General features: G+C 36.3%; 1 protein-coding gene across 8 annotated transcripts in view; it reads right to left on the reverse strand.

Moving 5' to 3' along the window:
• The window catches only part of CDKL3 (cyclin dependent kinase like 3), a 50624-nt gene that overhangs the window by 18349 nt on the left and 11120 nt on the right, over window positions 1–21155 (reverse strand). For 7 of the 8 annotated variants that reach the window (XR_009737556.1, XM_061423500.1, XM_061423499.1 and 4 more), the window contains 9 exons: window positions 14017–14195; window positions 12676–12788; window positions 11165–11304; window positions 6704–6792; window positions 4390–4543; window positions 3955–4283; window positions 2746–2836; window positions 1225–1387; window positions 88–185 (listed from right to left, as the gene is read on the reverse strand). Coding sequence is in view for 7 of the 8 variants with exons in the window: in XM_061423500.1 (XP_061279484.1) it covers window positions 88–185; window positions 1225–1387; window positions 2746–2836; window positions 3955–4283; window positions 4390–4543; window positions 6704–6792; window positions 11165–11304; window positions 12676–12788; window positions 14017–14195 (1356 nt within the window). In the remaining variant the exon portion in view is untranslated. Of the gene's footprint in view, window positions 1–87; window positions 186–255; window positions 540–1224; window positions 1388–2745; window positions 2837–3954; window positions 4284–4389; window positions 4544–6703; window positions 6793–11164; window positions 11305–12675; window positions 12789–14016; window positions 14196–21155 lie in introns of those variants that run through there. The other variant, XM_061423505.1, reaches the window with a different exon arrangement.

Consider the following 21155-nt stretch of genomic DNA (forward strand, 5'->3'; position numbering starts at 1 on the left):
TTTCCAACAGTAATAACTAAAATTATATACTAAGTCAAATGTTCTAAACATCATTACTTAGTAAAAGCTATCAATAAAAAGTTTTACCTCTTGTTTTTCTTGATATTGATCTGCATTAAGTAAAGTTGGTATTTTAGATGAATCCGTTCTCTTTGATTCCCTCTTCAACACTTTTATCTGTTTCACTTTTGCAAAAATATATATGAGAACTTGTTACTCTTACCTTGAAATTTTATTTTCCTTTTCAAGAGTTTCAAATGGAAATTCTGATATTCACTAAAGTCAGTTTCTCAGTTTATTATAAAGGAACTAAACAAATCATGAGCTGTAATGGTATAAAATATCAGTCATAAATGATTTGTTATATAATTTTACAAATAGTCTACCAGTCTGTCCTCTAAATAAAGAAGACATTTACTTTTAAAATTCTGAGTATTACTGTTAAATGGATCAGATAATTCCTCTTGAGCTGTGCAAGTACTATTTTCTTGCTATTATATTATCTTTTCACAAGGTGTCACTGTTCTTCAAAGAAATGACTGCAAAAAAAATTAGTTTCATTTTATGAGCTCAATACATGTTATAAAATCTTAATTGACTAAATCCTTGAATGGCTGAAGCACACATACATCATTCCGGCTATTACATGGGCAAGTTATCACAGAAAAACAGAGGAAACTGCAATTACCCTAGGTCATATACTAAACCAAAAACATCTTCCTCAAATACTATTCTAACATTTCAACAAAATTGAGCTAATAAAATTTTTATTTTTAAAATTTTCTTAACCCTTCTTTAAAATTATCTCCTTTAAGTCTTACCCTTTATTTCACTATGGAAAATAATTTTTTTCATCAATGAAAATACTTTGCCTAGCAATATACTCCATTCTGGGGCTTCCCAGGTGGCGCTAGTGGTAAAGAACCTGTCTGCCAGTGCAGGAGATGTAAGAGATGTGGGTTCGATCCCTAGATCAGGAAGATCCCCTGGAGAAGGGCATGGAAACTCACTCCAGTATTCTTGCCTGGAGAACCCCATGGAGCCTGGAGGGCTACAGTCCACAGCTTCACACGGAGTCAGACACGACTGAAGGGACTGAGCATGCACACACACACACACACATACTTCTTTCTACCTAAATCATAAATGTAAGTTATATTACCAAAAAAGTTTTTTTAAAATATTCTATCTGGAGATTTGTAAAACTATGCAACAAATGTGTACCTTCCATTCCTTTCATCTCCTTTGATTGTATTATGAAAGGCAATTCTGGGAAATGGAATTCTTTCCTGTCAGATCTGGGAAAATTCAGCTTCCTTTTGTTTCCATTTGCCATTTGGTCAGTTTGGCTGGTTCGCTCATTAAACACACACTTCTCCATTTGGCTCTAAAAAAAACAAACAAACAAGAGTTAATTTGAAGAAAGGTGTGTAACTACTTACTGGATGAGGAGCCAACAAATTCCAGCCTTTTGGATGGTGTAAGATAGGCATAAAATTAGTCTTTGCAAGGTTATTTTAATAATTAAGAAGTAGAAGAGAGGGCTTTCCCTGGTGGCTCAGTGGTAAAGAATCCGCCTGCCAATGCAGAAGACAAGGGTTCAATCCCTGGTCTGGGAGAGTCCTACATGCCACGGAGCAACTGAGCTGGTGCGCCACAACCACTGAGCCTGTGCTCTAGAGCCCGAGAGCCGCAACTACTGAGCCCACACGCTCTAGAGCCCGTGCTGCACAGCAAGAGAAGCCACTGCAGTGAGAAGCCCGGCACTACAGCTAGACAGTAGGCCCTGCTCGCTGCAACTGGAGGAGAATCTGTGCAACGGTAAAGTCTGAGCACAGCCGAAGATAAATCATTTTTTCTAAAAAGACGTAGAAGAGAGTATCATCAAACATATAAACGGATCAAACTCCAATAAAAATTTCATAAATTTTTTTAGTTTACTCAATATTCTGAGAATAGTCTTGATCATGAGAGCCACAGTCTCAACTTTTAATTTTTTATCCTATTCATTGCACTCTGATTTTGAACAAACTGCTCTGGTTCATTTTATTAATAACTTATTTTTCAATTTACAAAATGATGTGCTCTGGACACTGGGAAAACCCAAAGGAAAAAATTACTTGTAAACTCAGCATTCTGGAAAAACTTTTGTGCTACCTGTTTTTGCTTATTTTACAACAGATGATAGAAAGTTTCTTAGGTTAATGAATACTTCCACAATGTAATGCTCAGTATCCCATTATGTGGATAAACTCTAACATATTTAACCAGTCACTTGTTCTTGGATGGATGTGTTGTTTTCAATGTCTTATTATTATAAATAACACTGTTTCAATTATAAAGTAAACTATTTTCCTATGTGAAAAATGGGAAATGAATGACACCAATTATGTTTTCTTGGGAAAAGTAAGATGTATTTATTTGGCAATTGCTCTTAATCTATAAAGTAAGATATTAAAATCATTTTTTGAAGTGAAAAATCAAAGAGTCTTGTGATTTTTAAAGGAAAATCTTACCTTTTTTCCCCCAAGTCACTCATTGAATACACAAATCAAGTTATAAGAAATTAACTAAAACTGTGAAAGCATTAAGGAAATGATGACCTATTTTCACTCCAGGGTAAAAGGGAAAAATAAAAGCACATTAAAAAAAAAATGTTAGAGCCCTAAAGACAAAGACAAGGACACAGGGTGAGAGGATAATGCTGAAAAAGGACGTAATTTAATGATGAGGTTCTTGCCTTACTTGAGTGGAACCTGTATCCTCATGCCTGTTAGATATAACTTGTCCAATAGATTGTGAAGACGTACGTCTCTTTTTGGCTCTTTCAGTTAACCTATTATTTAAAAACAAATTAGAAGTTATTAAAATTCCTCAGAAATACTTCTGTTTTAGCTTCAATAATGATAAGTTATACCATGGTAGTCTACTGTTTGAACATGTGCCAAAATGCAATTGTTAGTCCTTAAGTACCAACTACTCTAAGAGGTAAAAACAGAGCAGAGAACAACTCCCTCGTGGTGGTGACACCATGCTGTGGGTGGGGTTACTCCAGCTGGCCCACTTGGTCCTTTCTATCTGTTCTGAACCTGGATCTCTTAACTACTGGGTTCATGAATTTCTGAGCTTTTGACCAAGGCTAGTTTATAATTATGGTTATTACAACCATGGCTTGGGAGTTACCTCAAGAACGACTGACACTTGCTGTCTGTAGTCTGTTGTATAGACATGTCCACTTGCCACCTCTGCATACCCCTAAGCTTCACAACTTACAGCCCAAACCAGCCTGCTAGGATTGAACTAGTCTTCTAGGATGCTGAACCGAGCCTCCTTTTCCATCTAGAGCCATAGCAGTTCCCTAAATTTAGAACTGGCCCTGATGCCTTGCTAGACAGACTCTTGCCATCCATCCGTCACACTGCCCTTGATTAATTAGGTTCATGGTACCAGTGTCTCAAATCTGTATTGGTAGTTGAATCTAAAATTGATCCAGTATGTTGTTTTTCTCCCAAAATATTTGACCTTGAAAAGCTATCTGACTACATAAAATTATTTTCAACTATCTTTTTTCCATTTAGATAATTTGCTACAATAGGAAAATAAAGCTTACTTTGCTATATGAAGGCACATCAATACCAAAAGTGAGGTCACATTACATTTTTCTCTTCAAATGGGAAGTAATTTTTCTGAGGGCCTTTTTTTCAAAATGAGGTTTTTGCAAACTGCATTAGTGAAAAACCACACACCTAGAGCATAGCCAAGAAAAGTTAATTTCTTCTATAGCATTCTTAAGAAGAATTTAGTAATGGCCCATTATATGATTATAATTTCAATACACCTTCCAATTCAGTTTATATACAGACATTACAAACTTGCTTCTTTGAAATACCATTATATAAAAACATTATAAAACTTAGGTCCATTTCCTTCTGTTCATTTTCTGTTAAAACTCACCTTGAATTGGAGTGGGAGAGGTTTGAATTGGGATTTGAAGCCATCAAGTTACTGCTAGTTAGATTGATGGGTGGCATTACCATACCACCTCCAGCACATGGATCGTCTTTCATGCCTATAGCGTTAGTGCTGGGATTGACAGGGTTTGGGGGCTCACTGATTACAGGTTTTGTATCTTGAGACATAGTATGAGCAATTTCAGCTGCAACCTGTTGACAATGTCCACCTTCACACACTATCTTTTTTGGTTCTAAGATATCTCCTTTTCCTCCTTTAATTTTAGTAACTCTGACTTTGATCTCCTTGGGCTTTTTCTCTTTTTCCAATTCCTAGAATAGATACATCCAAAATCTGAGTCAGGAGAACAGTTATTTTTATCACTAGAGTACTAACTATAATACAGTTATACTAGCTAAAAATAAGACCAGTTTTTACCTTTCCCCAAACTGAAGTACTTTGCAGTGTATTGGTATAAATTGTTTTTCTTTCTTCTTTCATAAAGTCATTTTCTTTAGAATTCTCTTTTGGTTTTATGAATGAATTGACTTTTGCTTCTTGGAGCAATTTAGCTTTCAGTTCTGGTATGAATCTGATAAAACAAGCAATATCAAATAATTTTATTTATGTAGATACTGTTTTATCTTTAAAAGACCTTTTAATCAATTAACTTACATTTGAGCTACAGCATAAACAAGTTGTCAGTAATGCATGCCAAGAGATGGCACAATATTTACCTAATACAGGTTGTTTCCTGGTAAAGATACATCTTTCAACAATTTCTCCATGGTAATTTACTATTAATAAAACTTTCACAAGATAGACATATGAATTAGTTTTCTTTTGTGATGTAAAGCTTACTTAATAAAAACACTGCTTTCAATCCTGATAAATGTACTATTCTCTTCAAAGAAGACTCAGGCCACTCTGTCCCTTTTAAGTCCTGTTCTTTTAACAGGGCAACTGAGTCCATGTTCCATGCCACAACAGCTGAAGCCTGTGTGCCCAAGAGTACATTTAAATCCTGTTCTTTTAACAGGACTTTAAAGATGAACTAGTTTCTAAAATCTTACTCTAGAGAAATATTTTTGAATTATAATAGAATACATCAATATTGAAGCGAGATTGTTTTGGCTTTAGGTTGACTTAAAAATATATACTTATTTATTTATTTTTGGCTGTACTGGGTCTTAATTGCTGCACACTGCTTCTCCAGTTGCCCTTCTAGTAAGAGGGGCCACTCTCTAGTTGTGGTGTATGGGCTTCTCTCATTGTAGTTGCTTCTCTCGTTGCGGAGCATGGCCTCTTGGGCACACAGGCTTCAGCTGTTGTGGCCTGGAACATGGGCTCAGTTGCCCTGCGGAATGTGGAATCTTCCTGGACCAGGGGTTGGACCCATGTACCCTGCACTGGCAGGCAGATTCTTAACCACTCGACCACTATGGAAGTCCTAGTTTGGCTTTTTATAAAAGTTATTTATTTTTAAATAGAAAGTCCAGTTTGTATGGCTCAAAACTCAAAAGGTTATACTGAAAAGTCTCTTTTTCCACCCTTTTCCCCGAGCTACACAGTTTCCCTTCTTGAAGCAGCTACTGCTATCAGTTTGAGACTGAATAAGTTCTACCATGAATGAAATCTTCCCTAGAATTATAATAAAAGGGTAAGTGTGAGATGAAGGAAAAAAAAAAAAAACAGTGTGATTAGTTCGGCTGAATAAGCAAATGGCACATTTCTGTTAAAATTTCCTTGCCTTGTGGAACTCAAGAACTTTCACCCTGTGATAGTAAAATCCCAATAGCTAAATATCCAAGAGAAATCAAATGAGTCTATATAGAATTGACAGGAAGCAACTCTTTTATTCAATAACTGATAATTCTCATCAATGGCACTTTTAATATATCTTCTCATTTTCTGTTTTAGAATAAAATTCTTGAAATGCTTCAGGTTCTACTTACTCTCAACAGTTCCCTTTTCTTTGATTTTTTCTACTTCAGTCTATTTTCGATGGAGGTCCTGGACTTTCCTATGCCTGATCCTAACTCCAACACATTTTAAATTGATATTTATGTTTCTGCCTCATACTCCAAGGCAAACAATAATTTTGCAATTAACAAACTTTTCCTGTTTCTTTCAAAGCCCAAATATAAAATGGTGTTTTCTTTTTTTAAAGAAGCATGGCTGATTTATGAATCCACATTGTTAGCATATATTTTAGATACAATGTGGGACAGAGAAAGGCTTTAAGAGCCATGGTCCCTGTCTTCGGGGAACTTCCAGTTTGGTGGGGAGAATAAAACAACAGGAACTGCAACAGATAATAAGTAAAGCAGAGGAAAAAAATCATCTAGGAAATGAATGCTAATTATAATATATAGGTCAGAGATGCTATCAAGAGGAAAAACTGGACTATTCTGAGTCAGGGATCTAAGTGGAAACAAGGCTAAAAAGTATTGATGGTTTATTTAATGTTATCTCTGCCCTATAGTAAGAATTGAAAAATGCATGTGAAGAGCTTAGCTCACTGTATAGGACATAGTAACTGTGTAATAAATGTTAACTGCACTATTTTTATTATTAGAGTTTTCACCATGACATCTGTAAGTCTACCATATATCTAGTTAATACAAAAACTCAGTAAGTTTTTGATAAACTGAATTCTTTTGTGTAACATTAACCTATGTAGCAATTTTCATGGTAGTAAAATTTCCTAATACAAAACACGAAAAAGTCCACACTCACTCAAAATGCTTACTTTTCAATAAATCCATCTCTAGTAAAATACTCATGATGCAAAAGATCGGTAGATGACATCCTCTCAGCAGGATCAATTTGTAAGCAAGCCTAGAAAATGAAAAAAGATTCCATGTTAAACAAATTCGTAACATGTCTCCTTAAGGTAAATGTTAAATTTCACAAATGCAGGTATAATTAATTACCCAGAGCTAAAAGAGTTCTTGAAAAGATAGAATTTAGACCTCAGGAATTTTTGACAGTGAGTTCTGACCACTTGTTTCGGTAAGAAATTTGTACTTGTAAAGCAGTAGTACAGGTTAAATGTCCTATTTCTAGCCAAAACAGAAGTCAGTCTATTTCTGCTGGAATTAGTAGGAATTAATTAGCTCATTTTGGTCCTCTTATCTAGCTCTGTAAGGAAGAAAGTTCATGACTTATTTCCATTTTATAGAGCTAGAAGCATGTTTAGTAATTTGCCAAACTAGAATTTTAACTCATATTGTCTGATTCCTAATTCAATGCTTTTTATATGGCATAAAACAATTTCACAAATATCCAAGCCCCCAAATCCTTCAATAACCCATTATCAGAACAGCTATTTTCTGCTTCCCTTCACTTGGGATTACTTCAACTGAGAACCAAAAAACCCCCACAAAACAAAGAGACAGTGAAGTAAGAGTATCAGAAAATAAGTTGTATATAATGAATCTACATATAATCAAATACTCATAATTAGAATACATTAATGCAAATATTAAAGACATAATTTGAATAAAAGCCATTTGCCTGATAATTTTCTTTTTTTTTTTTTTTGCCTGATAATTTTCATTCTTCCTCCAAAAGAAGGCAAAACATACTAATAATAGGTAACTTTTGTTTATGCTTATTATGTGTTTGTCATACAACACTCTATCTAGTCTTTTCCTATTGCCTGATCCCAGCAACAACCCTACAGGGTGGGTACTACTACAATCTTCATTGTACCGATGAGGAGACTGAGGCCCAAAGAGGACAAGCAATTGGTCTAAGATCTCATAAATGGAAACAACAGTTAAAATCCACAATGTATAAAGTAATTGCACATAACATTACACTTCTGATTATTTCACAAAGTCTAGTTTAAATTGATTCACAGACAAAGTTATAGAGATCTGCTATACAAGAATTTGCATATAGTTAACAATATCATACTGTACATTTTAAAATTTGGTTAAGAGGATAGATTTTATGTTACGTGGTTGGTTTTTTTTTTTTACCACAATTTAAAAAAATTGACTCATAAAGTCTATTATCGTCTTTATGATGTGAGAATAGTCGTATCCTTAAGACTGAAACTAGCTAAAAGTATGTGCTTATTTTAGAACGTTAATAGTTACCCATCAATAAAACTTAGGAAGAAAAATGCTAAAAGGTCACAGCCAATTGGAAGCAGATAAATATTCCTTCTGTAAACAGTATAATTTACAGAAGTTAAACGTTTGCCCTGGTTTGGAAAATGTAAAATATGACACTTTGAGAAACAGACTGGCTGTTGTCCCTTGCAAAATAAAAACGCACACCTACACAAAGACTTAGAAGTGAATGTCAACAGCGATTTTACCTGTAGTAGCCAAAAAGAGGAAACAACCCAAAACAGGGAAACAGATTTTTTTAAAAAATTGTGATATGTTCATACATGGAATATTACTCAGCAATCAAAAGGAATAAACTACTGATACACACAAAAACATGAACTGAATCTCTAGACTATAACGCTGAGTTAAAAAAGACTGACATAAAAGGGTATATACACTGTTTGGTTCCATTTACAGACTATTCTAGAAAATACAAACTATAGTGGAAAATAAATCAGTGGTTATTTAGGGACAGGAATGAAGGGAAAAATGGATGACAAAAGGATGCAAGGACATTTTGGGAAGTGATGGAAATTTTAGGTACGTTGATTGTAGTGGTGGTTTCACAGGTATGTATACATTTACCAAAACTCATCAAATTGTACATCTGAAATCATGTAGCTTACTGTATAGAAATTATACCATTATAATATTGTTTAAAATTTTTAAATCTATGAAAAAAAATACATGCTCTACACCAGGTATAAAGATGTATTTTAGGAAATTCTTTGGCGGTCCAGTGGTTAGGACTCAGCGCTTTCACTGCCAGGGCCCAGGTTCAATCACTGGTTGGGGAACTAAGACCCCACAAGCTGCATGGTGTGACCAAAAAAAAAGATGTATTTGAATGTTATAATACTCAAAATTGTACTTGTAATAGAATAAGGAGAGAAATCAGTGAAATACAAATATACCTCAGCATGTATAAGCAATCTGTCTATGATAAATGTGGCATTCCAAATCACTGGATTATTCAAGTTGAAAAAAGTATTTAGAACATATAAAACAGGACACTAATATGATTATTTGGCAAGTCAATGTAAAAGTATACTTTAAATCACAAATAGTTTAAGGATTCTTAAATAAGAACTACAAATGACCAATTAATGTCAGTAACATGTCCAACTTCCCTGTAATGAAGAAAGCGCAATTTTTAAAAATATACTTTATTTCTGGTTAATTAAGTTGCAAATATTTTTAATATATAATATTCAATGTTAGACTGAGAATAGAGATTTATACCCAATGCTACTTGGGTATAAATCTATAAAATCTTTCTGGAGGGAAAAATAGCTAGGTATGCCAAAAGTCCTAACAAGTATAAACCCTTTGGCCTACCAGTCACACTTCTAGGAATTTATCCCAAGCAAATAATACCACAAGTTCATACAGACATATAAAAGATGTCTACTGTAGCATCTTTACCAGCAAGGGAAAAAACCTGAAACCTAATGTCCAAAATTTCAAGATAAACTATAGTATAGTCATACAATGAAACACTATGCAAGCACTAAAATTATGACACAGCTCCATATTTACTGACATGGCAGTATGCTTAAACTATAATGCTAAGTGAAAATAAACAGGTTACATAGCAGTGTGTAAAGTAAGACAGGGCTTCCCAGGTGGCTCAGTGGTAAAGAAACTGCCTGCCAATGCAGCAGATGCGGGTTCCATCCCTGAGTGGGGAAGATCCCCTCAAGAAGGAAACGGCAATGCACTCCTGTATTCTTGCCTGGGAAATCCCATAGACAGAGGAGCCTGGAGGGCTACAGCCCATGGGGTCACAAAAGAGTCAAACACAACTTAGTGACTAAACCACAATAAAGTATGACACCTTTTAAAAAGCTTAAACAGTTATGCATGTATTTGGTTGGGAAAAGTATATAAACCAAAACATCAACAGTAATTTTTCCTGGATTGTGGGGGTTGGGAAAATGTTAACTTCTCTATCAAGTATTCTATTTTGTTATGATCATTATGTATTCTTTGTAAAATCAAAACTATGACATGAAAAAAAAGAAATTAAAGTGGAAAATGTAGCAAAAAAAAAACTGATCCTTTAATAAACTCTAGTTCTTTACAGTTACCAAAGAAACAACTTTCTTCCTTTGATAAGTCTTTAGATGTTACATGTCATGTTTTGTTTTATCTAAAAGACAGCAACAACAGTTAACATTAACAACATTTGTTGACAGCTTATTCAAGGCTCTGTGCTAAGAAGGTTTCTACCATTAACTCATTTTATCCTCCAGCTCCAGAAGATAAATATTGTTAATGTTTTTTATAACTCAGTAAACTGAGGCATGGAGATTGACTTGCTCAAGTTTATGGAGCTAATTAGTAACAGAGCTGGGTTTTAAAGAAAGTTCATGTGAATTCAGAGCCCCCTCTCATAAACACCATGCTATACTTGCTTTGAAGTTAGATTACCACTTTTTTTAAGGGCTGTGCATTAGAAGTAAGACAAGTTAATTGACCCTGGGAAAGAAAATTGGCTGGGAAGAGAAAATAAACAGAAGCAAGTAGCTCTCTCACTTCTTGAATTCTATTCTAAGTATGCTGGTATATTTATTATGCAGTTCAAAATAAAATTTAAATTTTAAACTAATTTAAAAGTGCTATATGTTTTTGTTTTCTCCAACTCAACCTGAATTTTGGCACTGGTATATCCTCAAACAACATTACAACTATAGCTGCCAATGCCTTGACATACCTTAGAATATCACTGTACAAGGAAGAAATCTCTTGGGTAGACTGCTGGGAAGACTGGCTGTTAAGAGGTGTTGATCAACATGGTAAGTCCTTAACATTTTCCAGTTTATCCTTAAAAATTTCCAGTTTATCAATAAAATTGGAATTAACAAAAAAGAATAGACCGGATTATCCCAGGGGCCTTTCAGTTCTAACAGTCTGTGACTTTTAACTTCTCTGAACTAAAGACATAAACACAGAAGAATATAGTAACTTTGAACAGTTAATATTACTCCATGAATCCTTTTGGAATGTCATTAAAGTCATATCTTAAAACTGTATTATAATTTATGCAAATTTCCAAGAAATAAGTCCTTAATCTCTTAACATACATGAACTATGTCAGCCAACAATCCATTTAGCTTTGGGTATTTTTTTCTTGCACTTTTGGGATGTTGAACTTGAGGAAGGACCACCCCAGCAAAAATGGGACTCTTGGAAAAGATATTCTGCAAGTGAGGTGTCAAATTGCCTGAAAAGAGAAAAAAATACATACATAAGAAAACAGGGATATTATTCTACAATCAAAATAATCAAATTGTTATATGGTCTGCATCAAATTACTAAAAGAAAGAATAACAATTAAGTTCTCTCAATTTTTAAAAGTTGAACAAGAAACTATCTTCTGAATATAGCATAAGGAACTACCTTCTGAATATAGCATAAACAAGTGAGTTCCCCAGTAATCTGTTGATAGGACATAGGCAGTAGAGAATAAAAAACCACAGGTGCATTTTCTTTTTTCAAAATACAAGACATAATATATAATGCTTACATTCAAAGTTTTACGTATTTCTATAAGGGTATCAAAATGGTTTATCTAGCAAGTGTTCATCAGCAAAGTCTTATTCAAAACAGCTAAAATACTAAAATTATATAGAAATAAAAATATTGTAAAGAAAAAACAAGGCTATAGATTAGTAGCAGAATGTAGAGAACTATAAATAGGAGTGGAAAGAGCTAAGTTCTACCACTAGTTTTGCTCTTAACTAGTTCTGTGACCTTGGGCAAATCTTCCCTTTCTGTATCTTGGTTTTGTCATTTGTAAAACGACAAAACTGATCCCATCATCTCTAGAGTTCTCTCACCATTAATCTCGTAACCAGAATTTTAAATATGACAGAAAAGAGTATGATGCTTTAAGGGTGTGAACTGTATCTTTAACCAATATTTATCCAGATTCACAAATTTTAGAGTTGTTCAAAGTACCTACCTCATGATCCTGTAATTCTATGTTTATGTATAGCTTTCTCATCACAAAATAGATTGCTCAAGCTCCTCAATCAGAAATATATCTTTGAAACTCCATGAGCAACACTAACCATGAAAATGTTTGGGTAGTCAAAGCAGATCATCAAATAATTCAGCTATCATCAAACATATTTTTGAATAAGATATTTAGCTATCTGCTTATCTACTGTGGTTAATAAAAGTTTTCTTAGTAAACAACTGGTTTTCTATTTCCAAGCACTTTAAAAGAGCATCAAAATCAAAATCAATTCTATTATTTAAAAGTCCTCTTTGAAAGAAGCAAATATTTGTAGAAGTCAAAATTTTATAACAACTTTCAGACAAACTGAAGTAGGTTCCTATTTTACTATTTTTCTTAGTATCAACCATCAACATGGTACAGCTATTTGCATCCAGGCAAAAAAATATATTATTTTCAAAAACAGAATTTTTCTACATTTTTTTTTATCAGCCCAAAGCATCCATCTACTTTCATCTATCAAAACAGTATACTTCCTTATTCTTATAAAGATAGACTAAATTTGAAAATCAAGCAGAATTTATCTGAAAACACTTATTTAGGCATTTAACAGTACATTTCAGTAATACCTACCTACTTTTAAAACAATTTTATGAAGTAAATCCAAATCAGAGCTGCTAGGAAGATAGGGATTTCCAGTGGCCATCTCAATGATCATACAGCCCAGAGCCCAGATATCCACAGGTCTGAAACAGACAAGAATAAATCACTCTTTCATGGAGAAATATATAAAACATCTTTTCTTAAAAACCCTTTTTTTTTTTGGCCATGCTGTGCAACTAGCAGGATCTTAGTTACCCAACCAGTGATTGAACCTATGTCCATAACCTTATCTTACACCACTTATAAAAATTGACTCAAAATGGATGGAAGACATAAATCTAAGAACTAGAACTACAAACCTCTTAAAACAGAGGCCTTTCACAGTCTTGGACTTGGCAAAACCAAAAGCATAAAAACAGACAGAATGAACTTCATCGAAATTAAAAATTCTGTTTCTCAAATGACACACACCATCAAGAAAATCAAGAGACAACTAAATAAGAGAAAATATCTGCAAATAAGTATCTGATAAGGAATTTATATCTAGATATACAAAGAATTCTTACAATTTAATAATAAAAAGCTAGTCCAATTTAAGAAAGGGCTAAGGATCTGAATAGAAATTTCTCCAAGGAAGATATATAAATGGTCAATAAGCACATAAAAAAAATCAACAATGAAGTCCAAAAATCATTAGTTATCAAGGAAATGGAAATCAAACCCATAAGGAGATACCACTTTACACCTATAAGGATAACTAGAATCCAAAAGTCAGATAATAACAAGTGCTAGTGAGGATACAGAGGAATTTGTAACCCTCACACTCTTGATGGTGTCTTTACATTCTTCAAGATTCATTATTTGTTTATTAGATTGTTGTTTCCTATACTATTTTTACTGATTCACAACAGACTGAGGCCTTTCTACTTTTTGAAATATCTAGTGCAATTTAAAAATTATTATTTGTCAGTGTTTGCAAAGACTTTGCCATACTCAGGAACTAGGAAACTTGTGATAACACTGGCAGAATAGATTTTAAAATGTCTGCAGAATCTAGAGTCTACAGAGAAGCAAGGAGGCCACTCTGTAAAGGGTGAGGCACAGCTTAAGGCAAGCATGGATGGCAGCCTGAGAGATTTCTGCATAAGTTTCCTGGGGCTGGGGCCACTCAGCTCCAAGGGGCAAGTGTGGCAACATCAACAGCAGCAGGATAGATGTCTAGGGTCTCTCTGCTCTATTTGGGGGTGTCCCTTTTCTCTCCCAAGCCCAGATGCAGAAGGCAGAGTTTGTCAGTAGTTCAGGTGACAGATAACACCGAGGGAAAAAAGAGATGGCTAGGAAAGGCCAGGCAGGATCCCCAAGTATACATACTTTCCATAAGAGGTATCTTTTAATACTAATTCTGGAGCTCTATACCAGCGTGTAGCCACATAGTCCGTATAAACATCTCCAGGAGCTGCTAGCGTTCGTGCAAAACCAAAATCACAGAGTTTAGTAATTCCTGATTGGGATACTAAAATATTCTCAGGTTTTATATCTCGATGAATGATCTAAAAAACAAACAGAAGATGTAATACATTGAAATGAGATTTCATTATCTAGAACATTTCTCAACAATTAAGAGAAAATCTAGCTAATTAAGATAGTAAAGTTATTTTCTTACCACATGCAAAGGATTAACTACACAGTGCAAAAATATGTAACTATAAATAGTTGTGTGTGTGTACTCAGTTGTGCCTGACTCTTTGTGCCCCACGGACTGTAGCTCACTAAGCTCTTCTGTGCACGGTATTTTCCAGGCAAGAATACTGTAGTGGGTTGCCATTTTCTACTCCAGGGGATAGTCCCAACCCCTTGAAAAGATAATAATGAAGGTAATACTGAAAAGATAAATCACATTCCTAAAAGAAAAAGTAATAAAAAAGAACTTAATGGAAAAAGTTTAACTTTCCATTAACCTCATGTCACACTTCAGGTACTGCCCCTTGTCTCATTTCCTTCATAGCTAAACTTCTTGAAAACATTATTTTTACTTATTCACTTTCTGATCACTCATTCACTGCTCAAGTGGAAGGTGAGCAATCTTGTCTTCTGCTCCCCCATTCAAACTGCCCTAGCAACTCTATTCAATGCTCTGCGGAGACCTAAATGGGAAGGAAATCAAAAAATGTGGGAATATATATATATATATATATATGACTCACTTTGCTGTGCAGCAGAAACTAACACAATTTAAAACAACTATTTGCTTAGTCCCCTAGTTGTGTCCAACTCTCTGTGACCCAAATGGACTGTAGGACACCAGGTTCCTCTGTCCAGGGAACTTTCCAGGCAAGAATATGGGAGTGGGGAGCCATTTTCTACTCCAGGGGATCTTTCTGACCCAGGGATCAAACCCGCATCTCTTACATCTCCTGCATTGGTAGGTGGATTCTTTACCAACTGTGCCACCTGGGAAGCTCGCAAAACAACTATATTCCAATAAAAAATAATTTAAAAAAGTGTCCAGGCCAAAGTCATCAACAACTTCATTGTTGCTACATCCAACAGACACCCCTCAATACATATCTTGCCAGATGTGAAGTGAAAATTGCTCAGTCGTGACCTACTCTTTGTGACCCTCATGGACTATATATAGTCCATGGAATTCTCTAGGCCAGAATACTGGAGCTGGTAGCCGCTGTTCCCTTCTCCAGGGGCTCTTTGTAATCCAGGGATCGAACACAGGTTTCCTGCATTGCAGGCAATTCTTTATCAGCTGAGCCACCAGGGAAGCCCTCACTAGACATCTTAGTGTAAAAATATAGGCAACCACTCCATTCCTGACTTCTGGGACCAGTTTCCTCCAATGGCAGTTTCTTTTTCTCTGTCTGTAAATGTAGGGTTCTGGTCTTAGGCTTCTCTTCTCATGCATCTTGTTTCTTGCACAATCTCATCTACTTTTTTTTTTTTTTTTAGCACTTTCTTTACTTGGTTATGGGAATACCATATTCTTTTGGGCTTCTTCCCACCTATGGCTGTTTCATCTCAATCTCACCTACTCTTACAGGCCTTAGTGACTATCTATATACTAATGATTTCCATATTTCTATCTCTAACCAAGATATTTCTCTTGGTTTCCATAAGAAGAAGCAGCCTGCAAGAAGTCCCATAAGGCTGACCCACACACTCCCACAAACTCAGATAATTAAAAACTAAATGGACTATCTTCTCCCCAAAACCCATTTGTTCTTAAGAGTCCTTTAGCTCAGTGAATGGAACCAACATTGACCTCAAGGCTCAAGCCAGAAATCAAGGCACATTTCTCCCTCAGGTCCCATATTCTCTCCATCCACTTCTCTCCCTAGTTCAAGTTCCCTCAGCTCTCTCATCAAAATTACCTTACTAAATGGTTTCCCTGAATTCCCTCTGATCCCCTCCCATTCATTGCCCACAATGAAATCTGAGTATTATTTTAAAATCATGTGTATGATTATGTCACTCCTTCAAGGATTCCCCATGCCATAGGACAAATCTGAAGCTACATAAAATGGCTGGTAAGGACTTACAGGATTTGGCCTCTGCTCACATTCTCAGCTGTTCTTCCCTAGCCTATAGAATATTAGTTTCCCAATTTTCCAGGTTTGTGTCATCATTTGCATTTGCTAATGCTGTTCCAGCCGCCTAGAACACTGCCTCGCCAACTATTTCCTTATGTCTCAGCTGAGATGTCTGCAATAGAGGTTCCTTTTACATATTATTCTACATTTCCTCCTTCACAGTTATTTGTCGTGCTTTATTATTATTTGCCTATTTACTTGTCATTCCCATTGGACAGTAAGTTCCATGAGGGTAAGATGTGTATCTGTTTTGTTGAGGCTATATCCCCCATGCCCAGTACAGTGCCTGAAACAAAGAAGGCGTTTAAAAACTTTATCAATGTATTAAGCATACTCTCATCACCAGCAAAGTATCATAGCACAAGTGAAAATATCTTGGTGACAGAATTCTGGGATCTTTCCTTTTTTATATAACTTATTGCTATAAGCTTTTAGGTTTAGCTTTTGTTCTGCCTCAAGTCTTCCTCCTAATTGGCCAAATAATTATCTTAGGGTAATGAATCAGCTTAAAGGCACCATCTGTAAAACTTTGTTAGTCCCTCTTTACTTTCACAACTTTTACTGAGTGACTACTACATGCCAGGTACTATACCAAGATCTGAGAATATAACATGAGCAAAAGTAGACATGGAAAAGCACTTTAAAATATCACTTTACATATTCTGCCTACTACACAGCCGTGACCCTCCTCCTCAGTACTCTGCTGCTGCTGAGTCACTTCAGTCGTGTCCAACTCTCTGCAACCCCATGGACGGCAGCCCACCAGATGCCCCATCTTTGGGATTCTCCAGGCAAGAACACTGGAGTGGGTTGCCATTTCCTTCTCCAATGCATGAAAGTGAAAAGTGAAACTGAAGTTGCTCAGTCATGTCCGACCCTCAGCAACCCCACGGACCACAGCCTTCTAGGCTCCTCCATCCATGGGATTCTCCAGGCAAGAGTACTGGAGTGGGGTGCCATTGCTCTCTCCTCCTCAGTACTCTAAACATGCATAAAGATACACTCAGTTGACACCCTAATATGTTCACTCTATTTAACAGTTAACACCCTGACTACATGCAGAATTTTGTTATCTTTGAGAATCAAGCACTCTCTGAATTCCAACTTCTAAAATTCTGTTTTAACATCCTCTTTGGTCTTTCACAATCACACTGAGACCTCTATAAACAGTATTTCTATGTGTTTAGATTTTCTCTAATTTTTCTCATCAATGTTTAATAGTTTTCAGTGTATAGGTCTTATTTTCTCTAAGTATTTTCTTTTTTGATGTTATTACAATGGTATTTTTAATTCAGTTTCTGAGTTTGCTAATACACAGAAATACAAATAATTTTGGTATATTGATCTTCTATCCTACAATCTTAATAAACTTACAGCTTAGTTCTTTTTTTAAAAAATATTTTTATTTATTTGGCTAGTTGTGGTATGTGGGATTTTGTTTCCAGACCAGGAATGGAACCCGTGCCCCCTGCATTGGAAGCATGGAATCTTAACTACTGGACCACCAGGGAAATCCCAAACTTGCAGCTTAGTTCTTTTAACTTTACTGTAGATTCCATAAAATTTTCTACAGAAATGATCATGTCATTGGTGAATAAAGACAGTTTTACTGCTCAAAAAAAAAAAAAAAAAAGAGAGAGATACGACTTCACATCCACTGGAATAGTGATAATCAAAAGACAATAACAATACTGGGAGGACACAGAAAAACGGATACATTGTTGGTGGAGATATAAAATGGTATAGCCACTTTGGCCAGTTTCTTCAAAAAGTGAAAACATAACCTCACCATATGATCCACTGGTATTCTTGAGTTATCCTATTTCTATTCCCCACTCCCCAGTTCCTGGTAGCATGGTAGACCAACACCCCCAAATCATGCTGAAAACTAGCAGCCTAGTAGCCACCAGAGGAAGCTGTATCTCCTAGCTATAGCGTTGGATCTCCTCCAAAGCCCCATTCCCAGGTAACAGTCATTATCTAACATGTCTGTCAGATTACTGGAAAACTCCACCAGAAGTTTTGTCTTCACTGACCTAACTCAGAGCTCGCCCAGGGCAAAGGGCCTTTGTCAGAAACAATTAGCAGCTACTAAATAACATTACTGGAGAAGGCAATGGCAACCCACTTCAGTGTTCTTGCCTGGAGAATCCCAGGGACAGAGGAGCCTGGTAGGCTGCCGTCTATGGGGTCGCACAGAGACGGACATGACTGAAGCAACTTAGCAGCAGCAGCAAATAACATTATAGCCACCTGAGGGAGCTATAACAGGACAAACAACAAGCTGACCAAAATACTTAATTAAAAAGAGAGGCTGGGAGTGAGATGTCCATAAAAGATCTGCAAAGTTCCAACATATTACTGAGAATCATGAAGGGTACATGTCCAGCTGTGCACACACTAGGAAAGACCTGAGATTGTCCCTAAGCTCTCAAGTCTGGTGGAATTTAGGTTCTACACAAGCAAGAAGGGCTAAGTTGTAAACTTTCTGCCTAAACACTGAAGAAATGCCCCAACACAGAGAGAGAAGGAGCCCTCAGTAAATACCCAGTAAATATGGCTGAGAGATTTATTAGTTTCAAGAATTTAAGGAAATCTCTGTTCAAACATTAGCTGACCAGTAAGCTAACTGAGCAGAGATTTCAGTGGTCATACATGACAAACAATACAGACTTCACAAATTAGTTCAGGAAAATAACTAACAAACAGTTACAACTGAAAACCTTGAGACATAGGAAATTCTGATCTCCAGATTGCCACAATGTATTATTTTACATGTCCAGTTCTCAACAAAAAATTACAAAATTTCCAAGAAAATTCCCCAAAAAAGGTGTGCAAAGAAAGATATATGGCCATGCATAAGGGGAAAAAGCAGTCAATAAGAAGCTTTGCCTGAAGAAGCCCAGATATAACCTGCAAGAAAAAGACTATTCAGTTCTTTTCAGTTCAGTCGCTCAGTCATGTTCGACTCTGTGACCCCATGAACTGCAGCATGCCAGGCCTCCCTGTCCGTCACCAACTCCCGGAGTTTACCCAAATTTATGTCCATCGAGTCGGTGATGCCATTCAACCATCTCATCCTCTGTCGTCCCCTTCTCCTGCCCTCAATCTTTTCCACCATCTGGATCTTTTCCAATGAGTCAGCTCTTCGCATCAGGTGGCCAAAGCATTGGAGTTTCAGCTTCAACATGAGCCCTACCAATGAACACCCAGGACTGATCTCCTTTAGGATGGACTGGTTGGATCTCCTTGCAGTCCAAGGGACTCTCAAGAGTCTTCTCCAACACCACAGTTCAAAAGCATCAATTCTTCTGTGCTCAGCTTTCTTTATAGTCCAACTCTCACATCCATACATGACCACTGGAAAAATCACAGCCTTGACTAGACAGACCTTTGTTGGCAAAATAATGTCTCTGCTTTTTAATATGCTGTCTAGGTTGGTTGTAACTTTCCTTCCAAGGAGTAAGCATCTTTTAATTTCATGGCTGCAATCACCATCTGCAGTGATTTTGGAGCCCCCAAAAATAAAGTCAGCCACTCTGTCCACTGTTTCCCCATCTACTTGCCATGAAGTGATGGGACTGGATGCCATGATCTTAGTTTTCTGAATGTTGAGCTTTAAGCCAACTTTTTCACTCTCCTCTTTCACTTTTATCAAGAAGCTCCTTAGTTCTTCTTCACTTTCTGCCATAAGGATGATTTCATCAGCATATATGAGGTTATTGATATTTCTCCCGGCAATCTTGATTCCAGCTTGTGCTTCTTCCAGTCCAGCATTTCTCATGATATACTCTGCATATAAGATAAATAAGCAGGGTAACAATATACAGCCTTGACGTACTCCTTTTCCTATTTGGAACTAGTCTGTTGTTCCATGTCCAGTTCTAACTGTTGCTTTCTGACCTGCATACAGGTTTCTCAAGAGGCAGGTTAGGTGGTCTGGTATTCCCATTTCCTTCAGAATTTTCCACAGTTTATTGTGATCCACACAGTCAAAGGCTTTGGCGTAGTCAATAAAGCAGAAATAGATGTTTTTCTGGAACTCTCTTGCTTTTTCAACGATCCAATGGATGCTGGCAATTTGTTCTCTGGTTCCTCTGCCTTTTCTAAAACCAGCTTGAACATCTGGAAGTTCATGGTTCATGTTGCTGAAGCCTGGCTTGGAGAATTTTGAGCATTACTTTACTAGTGTGTGAGATGAGTACAATTGTGTGGTAGTTTGAGCATTCTTTGGCATTGCCTTTCTTTGGGATTGGAATGACAACTGACCTTTTCCAGTTCTTTGGCCACTGCTGAGTTTTCCAAATTTGTTGACATATTGAGTGCAGCACTTTCACAGCATCATCTTTTAGGATTTGGAATAGCTCAACTGGGATTCCATCACCTCCACTAGCTTTATTCGTAGTAATGCTTCCTAAGGCCCACTTGACTTCACATTCCAGGATGTCTGGCTCTAGGTCAGTGATCACACCATCATGATTATCTGGGTCATGATCTTTTTTGTACAGTTTCTGTATATTCTTGGCACCTCTTCTTAATATCTTCTGCTTCTGTTAGGTCCATACCATTTCTGTCCTTTATTGAGCACATCTTTGCACGAAATGCTCCCTTGATATCTCTAATTTTCTTGAAGAGATCTCTAGTCTTTCCCATTTTATTGTTTTCCTCTATTTCTTTGCACTGATCGCTAAGGAAGGCTTTCTTATCTCTCCTTGCTATTGTTTGGAACTCTGCATTCAAATGCGTATATCTTTCCTTTTCTCCTTTGCTTTTCACTTCTCTCCTTTTCACAGCTATTTGTAAGGCCTCCTCAGACAGCCATTTTACTTTTTTGCATTTATTTTTCTTGGACATGGTCTTGATCCCTGTCTCCTGTACAATGTCATGAACCTCTGTTCATGTCCATAGTTC

This window comes from Bos javanicus, chromosome 7 (genome assembly GCF_032452875.1).
Source record: "Bos javanicus breed banteng chromosome 7, ARS-OSU_banteng_1.0, whole genome shotgun sequence".
NCBI classification, from domain to species: Eukaryota; Metazoa; Chordata; class Mammalia; order Artiodactyla; family Bovidae; genus Bos; species Bos javanicus.